The sequence below is a fragment of the Phyllostomus discolor genome, chromosome 2 (assembly GCF_004126475.2).
Source record: "Phyllostomus discolor isolate MPI-MPIP mPhyDis1 chromosome 2, mPhyDis1.pri.v3, whole genome shotgun sequence".
NCBI classification, from domain to species: Eukaryota; Metazoa; Chordata; class Mammalia; order Chiroptera; family Phyllostomidae; genus Phyllostomus; species Phyllostomus discolor.
This window is the reverse complement of record NC_040904.2, coordinates 22,944,285-22,960,387: the sequence shown is the minus strand read 5'-3', so window position 1 is coordinate 22,960,387 and position 16,103 is coordinate 22,944,285. Positions and strand designations below refer to the sequence as shown.

At 42.3% G+C, this 16,103-nt stretch overlaps 1 protein-coding gene across 3 annotated transcripts in view; it reads right to left on the bottom strand.

The window, feature by feature from the left end:
- The window catches only part of GMPS (guanine monophosphate synthase), a 51,757-nt gene extending 40,622 nt beyond the window's left edge, over positions 1-11,135 (bottom strand). Inside the window, exon 1 of one of the 3 annotated variants that reach the window (XM_028504480.2) lies at positions 10,603-11,135. In XM_028504480.2, the coding sequence (XP_028360281.1) occupies positions 10,603-10,629 (27 nt within the window). In that variant the 5' untranslated portion in view covers positions 10,630-11,135. The other 2 variants (XM_036017598.1, XM_028504481.2) reach the window with 2 other exon arrangements.
- Positions 11,136-16,103: the final 4,968 nt, after the last annotated feature.

Sequence of the window (16,103 nt, the reverse complement as noted above, 5' to 3'; positions counted from 1 at the left end):
ATGTGCCCTGACTGGGAATCAAACCTGGGACACTTTGGTTCCCAGCCCGCGCTCAGTCCACTGAGCTACACCAGCCAAGGCGACAGTACTTTTATTTCTGTTGAGTCTACAAAAATTTGGGCCTTCTACTTTCGTGTCTTTGATTTTCAAATTTCACTTGCCTAAAAATTTATTTTACTTTACAATAATAGAGTCGTCAATAGATTGAAACTGGTTTTTTAATGGTTTTTTACTACAGACCTGTGAGAAGCACTAAACTATGCACTGGCTGTTAAAATAGAAGAAATTAGATGAAAGTGAAACTTGATAATGGATAGATAAGTTGGCAATATCTGATTCAATTCATCATCCTTAACATACAAAAATAGAGATCAGGTATACGTAACTCTTGCTGTGAGGCACTAAGTAAACATATGAAGGAAGACTAAACCATGTGTGTGTATAACTGTTTAGTTGAACAACAGAGACATTATACTCTTTGCTTTACTTACATTATACATATGTTTTTAATTTTCCATATGTAGCCAACTACATGATTGGCCCTTATTCCTCACTATTCTCTATAGCCTGACTTTACAGTCTGCCCTGTTATAGGTAGGATATATTTCTTCACTCCTCACACTTGGCTCAACCATGACACTTGCTTTGGTCAAAGTAATGAGGGCAGAAATGATAGTGTGCCAGACCTTAAGATATCTTAATGCTTCCACTTACCTCCTGTGCTTCTGCAATCACCACAGCCCACTGATCCCAAGGGGAAGGTAAGAGTAATGGAGCTCAGCAATGCTGAACCAACCCACAAACTCATGAGCAAGAAATTGGTTAGCACATGCCCTTCTAGTACCACAAATTAGTATTAGAAGTATTTGAAAATACTTTTGAGATTTATCCATGTTGAGATTCATCCATTAGAAGTATTTTCTAATACTTAACATTAGAAGTATTTTCTAATACTTCTAATACCTATTAAGTAAAATTTTTAAAAAACACTGCATACATGGCAGGCTCTGAATTAATAACATGCTGTGATTCGGCTTTCCCTGGCCATAGATAACAGAAATATGTAAGAATGTAGGGCAAAACTGGACAGAATGGCTCTAATCATGCTTAGTTCTCTGTGATCTTGTCCTTAAGACAGATATTACACTGATTCTTTAGCTTTACAGGTTAAAATATAGATGCATGCTTACCCTTCTTTAAAGAGCTAACTAACGAAGGAAATACATCAGGAAAGAGAAACTAGAGGCACGAGTAATTAACTCTAGAGAGCTAGGCCTGATGAGCCCAAGATGATACTACACCTCACAGACAAATTGATAGAAGTTTTCTTATCAAATTACTAAAAATAGCATTATATGAAAGTACTACACCAATACCAGGGTTGCATTTTTTAAAAACCCAAGCTTGTTAAGTCCAGAGCACTTCCAATTCTATTTATTTTCATCAGCTTTATTGTCAAATTACTTTTGAATTTAAAATCTAGACTGCTACTGTCAAATAAAGAAGTATTACACACTCTGGTACACATTTTTATATTTATAAAGTCAATCAAAAATTAGTGTGTTTCCCCACAAACTACATACTATTTCCCTTAAAATACAACTGAATGAGTGCTTTTAAAAATATTCTTAAGGATCATTATAAAATTATTATAAAATATTATAATGAAATTTTTAAAAGTGTATGCACTATGCCAAGGTTTATCTCTTGTAGGAGCTACCCTTTGACCTAGCAATGGCACTAGGTACTTATCCGAGAGAAATGAGCAATTCAAATGGCCATCAACAACATGTGAACGGACAAATAAGTTCTAACATATCCATATGTAGAATACTGTGCAAAAACAAAAATGAACAAACTAATGATACAACAACATGGATAAATCTCAAAAACATTATGCTGCGAGGAAGAAGACAGAATCATTGTATAATTCCATTTATATAAAGTTCAAAAACAGAAAACTTATGCACAGTGACAGAAAGCAGAACAGTGGTAGTGACTGAAGGAATGGAAGGAATGATGGCCAAAGAGCATGAGGAAGCTTCAAGAGTAATGAAATCTTCTATATCTTGATTGGGGTGGTGGTTACATGGGTACACACATTTGTCAAAACTTAAACTGTAAACATAAAGATCTGTATACTTCACCACATATACATTTTACCTCAATGAAAACAAGTAAAACAAAACACCTGTTAGTGACCTTTTCAAACTACCACTTCTCTCCACCAACTGAAAGACAATACTACAATAAGCAACTGTTACCTCAGCCTTCAGGGGCACTGGATGGTCGAGCGCTGCCACAGTATCCATGACAAGGCCAACACATGCACACAAATCTCAAAGCCACTATGTTACAAGACCCTAAATCCATCCGGCTAAATCCCTGTAAGTGGATGAATTAATCATCCATTAAAAGTTTATACTCTTAGCTAGAAAAATATTTAGACTAACTTAAGCTATATCCACTCAAGGTATACCAATACCTTCAAAAGAATTATCTTCTCAGTCTAATACTGTAAGTATTATGCCTTATTTCACCCAATCAGATGTTGGGGTTGGAAGGAACATATCTTGACAGTTCGTTACAATAATGAAGCAATGTGAAAACAGCCCACCAAAATGTAACTTAGGATCTACACACAAAAAACTGGTGATATAAAGCAAGTAGAGTACAAACTAAATGGTATCCCATAAGATGAGGTTAGTATGGCCCCGACACCAAAATAACTATAAGCCATTTTCTATTATGAAAAGAGATGCAACACTCCACAAAATGGTTACAAAAAAAATCCAGAAACATTATAAAAAATGATTATATACCATGATGAAGTGACATTTATCCCAGGGACGCAAGTTTGGTTTAATCCAAGAATCAATTAACTTAATAATATACCCAATCAATAAAGGACAAAAACCATATAATCATCTGAATATACATAGAAAAGTATTTGTCAAAATCTAAAGAATTTTCATAACAAAAACATCCAATGAACTAGAAATACACAGGAACTCCCTCAACGTGATAACGGGCATCTATAAAAAACCCACAGCTAATACCCTACTTAATGGTATAAAACTAAATGCTTTCCTTTAACATCAGAAACAAGGATTTCTGTCCTTGCCAATTGTATTAAAAATTATAGTAGCAATGGCTGGTGTGGTTCAGTGGGTTGAGCACCAGTCTGTGAATCAAAGGTTGCCAGTTTGATGTGCCAGCCAGGGCACATGCCTGGGCTGCGGGACAGGTTCCCAGCTGGGGGAGTGCGAGAGGCAACTGACAGACGTTTCTTTCTCTCACACATGGATATTTTTTTCCCTCTCTTTCTCCTTCCATTCCCCTCTCCCTAAAAAAATAAGTAAAATCTTCTAAAGGATTATAGTACAGCCCTGGCTGGTGTAGCTCAGTGGATTGAGCACCAGGCTGCGAAGCAGAGGGTCACTGGTTTGATTCCCAGACAAGGCACATGCCTGGGTTGTAGGCCCGGTCCCCAATAGGGGGCGCACAAGAGGCAGCCACACACTGATGTTTCTCTCCCTCTGTTTCTCCCTACTTTTCCCTCTCTCTACAAAGAAATAAGTAAAGTTTTTTTTCAAAAATAAAGAAGACTAGCCCTGGCTGGCGTAGCTCAGTGGATTGAGCGCGGGCTGCGAACCAAAGTGTCACAGGTTCGATTCCCAGCCAGGGTACATTCCTGGGTTGCAGGCCATGACCCCCAGCAACCACACATTGATGTCTCTGTCTCTCTCTCTCTCCCTCCCTCCCTTCTCTCTAGAAATAAATAAATATTAAAAAAAATAATAAAGAAGACTTAAATGGAAAAATACCCCCACACTGATGTATGCATTCAGCACAATCTCTACCAAACTTCTTTGCCAAAATAACAAGATTATGCTCAAATTCACAGGATCCAAAATAGCCAAAACAAACTTGGGGAAAAAAAGAGAAAGAACAGAGTTGGAGGATTCACACAACCCAATTTCAAACTTAATACACAAAGTTACAAAAGCAAGACAATGTAAAATTGGTGTATGGATAGCTATATAGATAAATGAATCAGAATCAAGAGTCCAGTCCAGTCCTGGCTGGCGTAGCTCAGTTGATTGAGTGCGGGCTGGGAACCAAAGTGTCCCAGGTTCGATTCCCAGCCAGGGTACATTCCTGGGTTGCAGGCCATAACCCCCAGCAACCACACATTAATGTTTCTCTCTCTCCCTCTCTCTCTCTATCTCTATCCCCCTCCCTTCCCTCCCTAAAAATAAATAAATAAAATCTTTAAAAAAAAAAAAAGAATCAAGAGTCCAAAATCAAACACTTGATCTTCTACAAGGGTGCCAAGGTCAGTGTTTGCCAAAGAATGGTACTAGGACAACTAAATAGCCACAAACAAAATAATTTTATCGGTACCTTCCCTTATAGCATATACAAAATACAGAACTAAACAGATCAGACACCTAAATATAAGCGCTAAAAGATTAAGAAGAAAACACAAATCTTCATGATCTTCAATTAGGAAATGTTTCTTAGATACGATGCCAAAAACACATGACAACAGAAAAGATAACTAGAATTGAACTGCATCAAAAGTGTTTATGCATCAGAGGACACGATTAAGCAACTGAAACTCCCCCCCCTCGAAATATTATCTGTAGACCCCATTTGACAAGAGACTTGTTAACAGAATAAAGAACTTCACAACTCAGTAAAAAGACAAATACCTGAAGACCTTTCTTCAAAGAAAACATACAAGTGGCCAATAAGCACATGAAAAGATGTTCAACATGAGTAGTTACAGAAATGCAAATCAAAACCACAACCAGATACCACTTCATACCCATAAGATCTATAATCAAAGAGACAGAAAGGATTCTGTTCTCCCCTTGACAAACAAGAGTAGCTAATAATTTTAAATGTCCAAGCAGCTTTAAAGGTTTAGGAAATATCTTCTGCAAATTTTATGACAGATTAGAGCACATTATTTTTCCTTTTGGTTAGTTTCAACATTACTGGTTCTCAACTTTTAGAAAACAAGTAATTTGACACTCAATTTTTAAGAATTTTAGAGTAACTCTCTTCACATAGTTATTAACTCAAAAAATTACCCTCCTGGCTGGTGTGGCTCAGTGGACTGAGTGCCGCCTGCAAACCAAACAGTAGCCGGTTCAATTCCCAGTCAGGGCACATGCCTGGGTTATGGGCCAGTTCCCCAGTAGGGGGCATTAGAGAGGCAACCACCCAGTAATGTTTCTCTCCCTCTCTTTCTTCCTCCCTTCCTCTTTGTCTAAAAATACATAATTAAAATCTTTTTTAAAAAGTATTCTAATATATACACATTAGGCTTGAATTTTAGCCAAATTTTAAATACATGTCAATAAAGAAGATCTGAAATCAGGACATTATGTGCTCTATAGCTGAGTGGCCATATGGCTCAGTTTTCCCAGGACTGTCCTAATTTACACCTGTTATTCCCACATCCTACCCACGTTAGCATTTGTCTCATTTTCTAATTTTTAACATAATATTATGAATAACTGCATTAAAGTAAGATATGTTGGATTTGTTATACTATACTTTCACTTTATACTTCACCTTCTGCCATGCCTTTGTCTCATACTGTGTGGAGTACAGGTGCAGTGAACAGAGTTCACACTTTAATTCTGGTTCAATGTGAAAACCACCCACCAATTATCTAGCCCTCATTCCCCATAAAATGAAGTACACTTGCACACTGGCAACTTGGGGCAGCTACTTCTATGCAGTCTTGGTTGCTGATAGGAGAAATGTTTGAAGCTGCTACTCCCGCCAGTCACTTGGTGCACCTGCCGTTTGAGTTACAGCCACTCCTCAGATTGCAAGGCCACTTACAGCTGGGTCAGTGGGAAATGCGAATAGTGTGCTTGTAAAATTCACGCAGGAAAGAGACACTATGTGTCCCTGTGCATAATGTACAAAGAGTATAATCTGAGCACTCATGCTACAGTGATTTTGCCATTAATTTATTTACTGTATTGTGTAAATCCACAATTATTTATTTGTTTGGTAACATTATTTTACAACAATTAGAAATTTAAGTTATTTTAGCACCTGCTTTTACGATCAAGTGCCCCAGTTTAGATAAAGAGAATATATGGTCACACTACCAAAACAAAACCCCTTTTTTTCTATCACATTATAATGGACTCTATTAGGGAATATGTAGACATAATTACATAAAGCATCTCTTGGGTTCTCAAAACCACGAACCCACCCTGGCTGGTGTAGCTCAGTACATTAAGCGCAAGCTGTGGACCAAAGAGTCACTGGTTCCATTCCTGGTCAGGGCACATGCCTGGGTTGCAGGCCAGGTCCTAGTGGGGGACATGAGAGAGGCAACCACACACTGATGTTTCTCTCCTCTCTTTCTCCCTCCCTTTAAAAATAAATAAACAAATGAATAAAATCTTTTTTTTTAAACCATGACCCCAAAGCCATGGCAAGGGGTCAACCCAGGAATTATTTTAGTATTTTTAGAGAAAGGGGGCAGGAGGAAGAAAAACATTGATGTGCCAGACAAACATTGGCTGCCTCTCGCACACCACCAACCAGTGATCTGGCCTGCAACCCAGGCATGTGCCCTGACTGGGAATCAAACTGGTGACATTTTGGTTCGCAAGCTGGCACTCCGTCTACTGAGCCACACCAGCCAGGGTGTGAACTTCTGTGATTGTTGAGCAAATACAGAAAACATCTCTATTCTACAATAAGCATGGAAAAAAAATACTCTATATAATCCAGAACAATATATGCTATATACAGATTCAAAATTCTGTAAAACAATTGCCCTTTTTATTGTTGTTGATTCATAAAGTACTTCAGAATTATGTATTAACCCTATAGATTTCACTGATTTTGAGCATCTAAACAAAGTTTAGGTTAGTAGGAATCACGAAAAGAGTTTAAGTACCAAAATGGAGGAAATTTTTATCATTGCAGATAGCAAACACTGTATCAAATGATATCCTTTGGAATATTATTCATTAAAGAGCCCTAGAAATATTATTAAACACATTTGAACAAAGTACAAGACGAGTCTATTTTTTTTAAATCCTAGAAAGACAACTACTTTCCTTAAGTGACAAGCTGGCCCCTACTAAAAGCAAAGCCATCTGAAGTTCCTATAGAAATTTCAAAACCTTCCAAGTCCAAGAAGAGAAAATAAAAGCCATTCCTTTTGTCTGTAATAGCTCTTCCATTTCTAGATGAATATCTTGATGGAACAAAATCTGAAGCAAAAAAAAATCTTTGACCTTAGAAAAAAAATGTACTGTAGGATTATCAAAAAAGGACAGTTAATTCTCAATGCACCCCAGATAAAAACCTCAGGTCATCTTTCCATTAAATTACAAAACTTATACTTTAGCCCTAGCTGGTGTGGCTTAATGGATTGAGTGCCAGTATGTGAACTGAAAGGTCACAGGTTCAATTCCCAGTCAGGACACATGCCTGGGTTGCAGGCCGGACCCCAGTTGGGGACAGACAGGAGGCAACCCATCAATGTCTCTCACAGATGGATGTTTCTCTCCTTCTCTTTCCCCCTCTGTCCCCCTCTCTCTAAATAAATAAAAGCTTAAATATGTAGTAAAATTCTTTTAAAAAACCCTTATACTTTAAAATGCAGAATTTAAATTTATAACATCAGTAAGTATTTATAAAACAGCCTTAAACCAAGTATGACACAACCTAGTTAATATTTTAGTGAAGGTGGTGGGACAAGTCTCACTTCTGCTCCAACCAAGAGGCTGAGGCTTGGTAGGGACGTAATGTGGAAAACCTGACAAGTAGCCCCAAGAACATAACTCAGATAATCCTGCCTTAATAAAACTGAAAAAAGTTATTATGTCTAATACTTGACAATTACATGTACTTTAATTAACACTGAATAGTTGTGAAAATTTTTAACAGAATTGCTGACTGCCTATGCTTTTGTTTATATTGAGTGAGATATTAACCAAATAACATTTGTTAAGGAAACAAAAATACCTGCTTTGGATGGTTGACCAAAGTAGCCCTGAAGAAAAGAAAAACTCGTTTCCAACTCCAGCTGTTTTTTCAGTATAAAAGGCGCTGGAACACATAAAGGTGCTTTGCAGCTCTAAAAGGGTCCTTTGTAGATAAAACTAATGAAAACAGCCCAAATGCTTTTATAGATTTTAGGTCTCTCCCAACTTTCTATCAGGCAAAAAAAAAAAAAAAAAAAAAAAAAGTCATTCTAGCAAGTTCTGAATTAAAAAAAATATGCCAGAATAAGAATCAAAATCAGCTCTCTCCTCACTTTCATTTATGAACTAGGATGAACACACGACTGTCAGAGGCACGACAGATGTACAGACTAAGCTTGGGCCCAGTGTCTCAGCTATTTGTGTTGCACCACAGAGGGAAAGGTGGTTCAGGGGTAAGCTATGGAAAATAGATGCCTACTCAGATTTCCAGGTGGATCTCTGAGATATATCTTATTTCACCTACTTAATTATTCAATATTTCCCATATTTAAAGATGTCCTCACTTGAAATGTTCCCTGTGATCAGTGCACATCATGGTTTAATTGTAAGGTTTTTCCTCCCTTAGGAATACATGAAATAATCATAGATTTGATGAAATAGGTATTTCCCTGGATTGCTCCTCTTGAAAATGCTTCCAATTCTGTCCATATCTTAATGTTAGTACAGTAAAACAAACAAACCACTCTTGATTATGCTATAAACATAAAGGACCTTTAAATAAAAATAAGTTAATCAACAATTCACCTGAGGCTCAAATACAGCAAACTGCTCAATATACTCTTTAAAATTCAAGTTGGACAAAACAAACAAGAAATACCAGCAAGGAAAAAAATAATGTATGTTCTACACTCCTGAGACTGATCAAGTAATTTGGAAACTGAAACTTGAACTTTCTTCTGTTAATTTTGTGAAAATACTTTTTTCAAATCACCATAAACTTTGCAAAATTAGGTTTGAGTCCCCTTAATAATATAGTCATTTCCTCTATCAGGACAAAGCAGAATCTTTCCAATGAGCATAAGGCTCAAACTAAAAGAGAACAAAAAGCTGTGTTAACTAGTGACCAGGGAAGAGCTGTACACTGACGTTTACATTCTGATCTTAGAAGTTAAAAGTTTGAGTGTTTTCATTCACCTATTTAATTCAGAGAAAGAGCCCCAAGAAGTCTGAGCATCAGTTTCCTCGGTTTAAGAGTATGTATCAGCTAGCTACCTTACAATCTTTACACATTTGTTCAACCAACACTGTCTGAGCGTTTACTAAATACTAGGCAAGTAGGGAGAAGACCCACGAAAATGTGACACTTTGGAACCACTTTCGTAAGGGAGCACTACCTAAATAAGACATTCCTGCGTGACTTACAACATCTGGCACCTGACGATTAAAAAATCCACACACCTGAATGAAACTTAATAAAGCAGTTTCTTAACGCCAGGCCCTAAACAGCGTACAGGAGGTACACCTAACTCAAGTAAATCTTAATTCAAAACTCTGCCGTTTCCCGCTGACGAAACTTAGGGTCTGAAAGAATTCCAGGCCGACTTAAATTGTAAGACATAAATGAAAGCGAAGGCGCTCAATTCAGAAGCGAGACGAAAGGGGTCTAAAGAAAAAGTGAGCTGGAGGTGGCGAGAAGCGCTGCAGGGTCCAAACAGGCTATCCCCAATCCGAACATCGACTAAGCAACTTTTCCAGCACCCCGGGACTGCAGACTCCCCCAGTCCTCCGGTGTGGTGGCGGAGGCTGGCGTCCCAGAGACGGCTCCCCACGCTCGCCACTCCGGGAACCGGTCCCATGGCAAAGAAACGAATAAAATCACCATTGAGCCGGTGGGGGCGGGGTTGCAAACGCTCCTTTCCTCGGAGGATGGGGGAGGGGAAAGGAGTAAGCGACCCTCCGGCCACCGGTCCAGATCCGGCCCGGGGGGTGGGGGTGGTGCAATTACGGGGCCTCGCCGCCAAAGCCCCCAAGGCGTGCGTGGGGGAACGGGGAGGGCCCCACCGAGGACAGGCGGGAAACGGGGTGGCGGGAAGACGAGAGAATGGCCCAGCTCGATCGCCGCACGCGAGGCCAGGACCCTGCGTTGCCTTCAGCGGGCCCCAGGATCTCACAAAAGGCCCCTAGCCTGCCGAAGGGACGGGCTGAGGTTTGCAGAACTCCCCCCGCAACCCACACATACACACACACACACACACACCCGCTCGCCTCACTACCCCCACCCTCGGGCCGCGCTCCGCGGGCTCGGCGCCCCACAGCGGCGCGGGGGAGCCAGGGCCGGTAGCGTGGCCATAGGGAGCAGACGCCCTCCCCGACGCCCGGCGCTCAGAGGGCGCAGGAACCCCGACACGCAGAGAAAATCAACAAAGCACCTGCCGCTCTCGAGAATACATGCCACAGGCCCCTGACCCGTGGCTCCCGGATGCGCCACTGCCCGGGCAGCAGGGCTGCGCTGACGGTTTTGGGGGAGGGGGCGGGGAAGGGCCCCGCGCGGTGGCTCGCTGGCCCCGGAGCCAAGCCTTCGTCCGGAAGCGTTGAGGGAGGGACCCCCACGCCAGACACTGACCTTGGAGTCTCCGTTGCACAGAGCCATCGGGGCCGGTGCCGCGGCGGCCGGAGTATGAGACGGGGCGGGAGAGGGCCGACCGGGTCGATGCCACGGGCCGCGACTGAGAAAAGGGCCTGGTTGAGGAGCGGAAGGGCGCGGAGAGAAGCTGGCCGCCTGCGAAGCGCCTAATGCAGTAGCAGCGGCGAAGCGCGGGCCCCAGCGCCGCGGGAGAGGAGACCAGCAGCGCACACGCTACCCCCACCTCCTGCTTCCGCCCGGGCCGGCCACTGGGAGGAGCCAGAGCCCGTTTGGCCCCGCAGGAGAGTCGCGGGAAGCCCCCGACTTGCCGCCGCGGCTAAATAGGCGGGGCTTTCAGAGCTGGGCCCCTCCTCCAGGTCCGCCCCGCCGCAGGGACTGGCTCTCTGGAGAAGAAACCCGCCCAGTCTCGCCTGCCCGCCTGCAGGAGGAGGGGCCTGCAGCGCCTAGCCTTGCTCTTGGGCCAGATCCCGCCCCGCCTCCGTCTGGCCCGACCCTGGCGGGAGGAGCTCGAGGCTCCCGGATGGCTCCGCCCCTCCCATCTCGCCACTGGACGGCCAGCGAGGAAGGAGGGATCCGAGGTGCCCCGCCCCATCCCCGCGGTTCAAGACAGCCACAGAGGAAAGCCGAAGCCACTCCAGCTTCGTGTTCTCCCGCTTACCTAAAACCCCTGCGAGAGCACTGGCGCCGCTGGGTTGGAGACCTTAAAGAGCTGGGCCCGTGGGAAAACTCATATCCAGTGCGCGGCTTCATCTTAGGTTTGGGGACCTGGAGGGGTCCGAGACCGCTTTGAAGAGTTCAGTGGTGACGTCTCAAGGGATGTCAAAGTGAGATTTGATCACTTAGTCCCCTCGAAAGTTCCACAATGGATACAGAATTTCCGAAGGGAGACGTTTGGGAGCGGCAAGCAGGTGGGAAGCTGGGCCAGGGGACTAGTGATGAAGTGCAGTTTGCACGGCAGTGTTTTTATTTGGATTGCTTGAAGAGCAAGGTTTGCAGACCCAACCACTCTTTGGCTCCGGTCAAGACGAGGTAGTGCTTTGAATTTGGTCACTTGAAGGACTAAATTGGAGTTGGGGAATAAATAAAAACTCACGGAATGGCTTACAGTTAGCAAAGCTTTTGAACAAATACTCAGTTATAGGAAGTCAAATTTGCTGAGCTCATGCTGTGTCAGCCTCCAGTTCAGGTATTAAGGACTCAAAGTGAGACAACTCGGACCTCCAAAACTTCATTTTATTCTAACCAATCCCATGAAATTAGTGAGGTGGAACTGATGTTCTTATCAACTTTCTAAATAATGAGGAAATTGAGTGAGGCGCTCAGTGAGATCATGTGCCTCTCTTGGTGTAGGATAATGAGGACCTGATCTGGGAAAGTTGAATAGTACAAACATACAGGAAAAAAGTCCTAAGCCTCTAGTGAGTCTCTGACTAATCCAAAGTGTTTCTGAAAAAATGGATACTTGAACTTTCTTTAGATAGACATAGATACTGGATTCTCTTAGTAGTCTGCATGAATAATCCAGAGAACAGTGTAATCACTGATAGAAAAACCCCAACTTGCATCAACATTCACCCAGAATGGAATGAAATGTAATGTGCCAGCCAGTGTTAAGAACTGGCTAAATCCCATCTATGTTAGATAATGCCTGGTTTCAATATAGTCTAGTGGTCACATATGTTTATGGCTAAGAATATCAGCATATACCAAAATCTGTGTATCGTATGTTCTTCTGCAACTTTTGACTGTATCGAGCCCTCCTTCTTTCTTGAAACTGGATTTCCCTTAAAATATATCATAGAGGTATTTTTTTTTCACAGCTAGGATTGTACTTGGTCACCTTTTCTTGCCCTTCTTCCTGTATCCTATAGGAGGAGGCTTAAGTTATGGTTTTCTTCAGGATTTCCATTTCTAACCCTCTTCTCATCTCTCTCTCCACTTATGTTCCTCTGGGGCATTTGTTTAAATGTATAGACTTGCTCAAAAATACCCTTAATAGCTTCTATGTTTTGACAGCTCTCTTCTGAGCTCCAGATCCATATCACTCTACTTATCCCCAGTTAGATGTTCAATGACATCTTGGGCCCCAAATTCAGCAAGTCCAAAACAGAAGCTCCCAAATTTCTGTGCCCAATCTCACTGGCACTGTGATAATAGAGGGAAATATTCAGACTTTCACCCATAAGCTACAAGTTTTTCACAGATGCCCTACATCAAATTAAAAAAGTTCCCTTCTATACTAATTTTGCCAAAAAATTTTATTGTGAATGGATATCATTGAACATTTTTTCTGTGTCTGTTGAGATAATCATATGGTTTTGATTTTTTTGATTTATTAATGTGATAAATTACATTGATCAATTTTGGAATGTTAAACCAGCCCTCCATTCTTGGGATAAATTTAAAGTAATCATGAGGTATTTGCCTTTTTATTGGATTGTCTTATATTGGATTGTCTTTGCTAAAATTTTGATTTTGAATTCTTGCATCTATGTTCATGAGGAACATCAATTTATAGTTTTCTTGTAATGTCTTTGACTGGTTTTGGTATCAGAGTAATGCTGGCCTCAAAGAATGAAGTTAAAGAGTTTGTGTAGAATGGACTTCTGGCCAAGATGGAGGTGTAGGTAGACACCTTGTGCCTCCTCGCACAACCAAAAGAAGGACAACAACAAATTCAAAAACAAAAAAAAAAAATACCAGAACTGACAGAAAATCGAACTGTATGGAAGTCCAACAACCAAGGAGTTAAAGAAAGAACACTCATCCAGGGGTGGAGATGGCAGCCAGGCGGAGAGGACTCTCGGCAAGGTGGCAGCTGGCAGACTGGGGGAGGCAACAGATTGTGGACTGGGTGGTCCCACATTCATGCAGATAAACTGGAAGGAAAAACTGGGGAAACAAACTGCGCAACCTAGGGCTCCAGCTCGGGGAAATAAAGCCTCAAAACCTCTGATTAAAAACACCTGTGGGGGTTGAGGCGGCAGCGGGAGAAACTCAACAGCCTCACAGGAGAGTTCATTAGAGAGAACCACAGGATTCTAGAACATACACGAACCCACCCACATGGGAATCAGCACCAGAAGGGCCCAGTTTGCTTGTGGGTTGTGGGGAAAGTGACTGAAAACCAGCAGAGAGCGGAGCACTGTTCCCTCTCTGACCCCTCCCCCACATATAGCAGTGGCATGGGTTGCCCTGCCCTGGTGATCAACTAAGGCTCTGCCCCTTACTATATGACAAGAATGCTGAGACAAAAAAAAAAACAAGAACAACAACAAAAAAAACAAGGCCCAAATGAAAGAACAGATCAAAGCTCCAGAAATAATACAACTAAGCAATGAAAAGATAGCCAACCTATCAGATGCACAGTTCAAAACACTAGTCATCAGGATGCTCACAGAATTGGTTAAATATGGTTGCAAAATACATAAAAAATGAAGGTTATGCTAAGTGAAATAAAGGAAAATGAACAGGGGCCCAACAGTGATGGGAAGGAAACTGGGACTCAAATCAATGGAGTGGACCAGAAGGAAAAAAGAAACATTCAATTGGAACAGAATGAAGAAACAAGAATTCAAAAAAATGAGGAGAGGCTTAGGAACCTCCAGAACATTTTTAAACATTCCAACATCTGAATCATAGGGTACCAGAAGGAGAAGAGGAAGAACAAGAAATTGAGGACTTATTTGAACAAATAATGAAGAAGAACTTCCCCAATCTGGTGAAGGAAATAGACTTCCAGGAGGTCCAGGAAACTCAGAGAGTCCCAAAGAAGTTGGACCCAACGAGGAACACACCAAGGCCCATCATAATTACATTACCCAAGATTAAAGATAAGGAGATAATCTTAAAAGCAGCAGGAGAAAAGGAGACAGTTAACTACAAAGGAGCTCCCATAAGACTATCAGCTGATTTCTCAAAAGAAACCTTGCAGGCAAGAAGGGGCTGGAGAGAAGTATTTCAAGTCATGAAAGACAAGGACCTACATCTAAGATTGCTCTATCCAGCAAAGGTATCATTTATAATGGGAGGGCAGATAAAGTGCTTCCCAGATAAGGCCAAGTTAAAGTTCATCATCACCAAGCCCTTACTATATCAAATATTAAAGGGACTTATCTAGGAAAAAGAAGATGATAAAAAAATATGAATAGTAAAATGATAGCAAACTTACAACTATTGACAACTGAACTTAAAAACAAAAACAGAAACGAACTAAGCAAGCAACTAGAACACAAGCAGAATGAAGATCACATGGAGGGTTATCAGTGGGGATAGGGAGTGAGGAATAGGGGAATAAGAGGCATAAATGGTAAATAGAAAATAGACAGGGGGAGGTTAAAAATAGTATAGAAATGTGGAAGCCAAAGAACTTATATGTATGACCTATGGACATGAACTAAAAGTGGGGGCGATTCAGGTGGAAAGGGGTGTGCGGGACGGTATAAGGAACCTATCCACATGGCATGACGAATGTAGCCCAGCCCCTTGTTGGGAACTGCCCTGCCTGGTATCAGAAGCTGTAACCCCCACCAAGGCTAAGGCTGAGGGAGTGGCCTTGGACCGTAAACCAGCAAGGAGACAAAAGCTTATCTCCCTGGCAGGAACGCTGCTTCTGCTGCTTCATTCATAACTGAACCCCAATGCTTGGTCAGTTAGCCAATGACGGGTAAGATTCCCCAAGGGGGGAACGATCTAAGACAGGCACGATCATGTGGGAGGCCCCCAAGAAAGGACTTTGGGGGCTACAGCAAAAGGGGGTGATGGACCCTTGCTCCTCGGCTTTGACATAGCCTGAGTCCTCATCGTCTGGGAGAAAATCTCCTTATCTCTTGGTTGCCTTAGTTCCCTTGCTCTACCTAAGCCTGAAACAATGACAAGGTGGTGCAGCTCTGTGCTGAAAAGGGCAGGTTCCCCAGGTGATCAGGCCTAAGAAAGAATATGTAAGATCCTGTGAAACCTGCTTTGTTTAGAATGCCCTCAGTTGAATGAGAGGGGTCCAAGGAAGCAGCAAGTTCGTTCTTTAAAGTTTTACAGCTGTTTGACCCTGACTCAAAATAGGCCCTCAGACTTCCTTGTTATCTATTGTTTGATCCTTACTTCCTAGCAATGAGTAATGAGCTTTTACCTGAATTCTTATTCAAACGAAACCAATAAAAAGGCTCTCTGGAGGGGGAATGGGGAGCTCTCCCCACCAGAGAGAGAGTGGCCAAGGCGCTCCCCACGTGAGGAGTGGCCCTGCTGTTCCTATTCCCCCACAGGACCTGGTTGTTTCTATGTATGTTTTTTCTCGTGTTTCAATGAACATCCGCAACCGAGATGGATACCACTGGCCGGTATCCTCCACAGCCCCTGACTCGGAAAACTAGCAGGCAGTTGGTCAGCACACAGGAACAGAGCCCACAGATCGCCTTTCCCGTGGGGAATCAGGCCTGCATTGTACCCAGGCTGCTTTGAGGCTTGCTTTTTGCTAAAACTCCCTC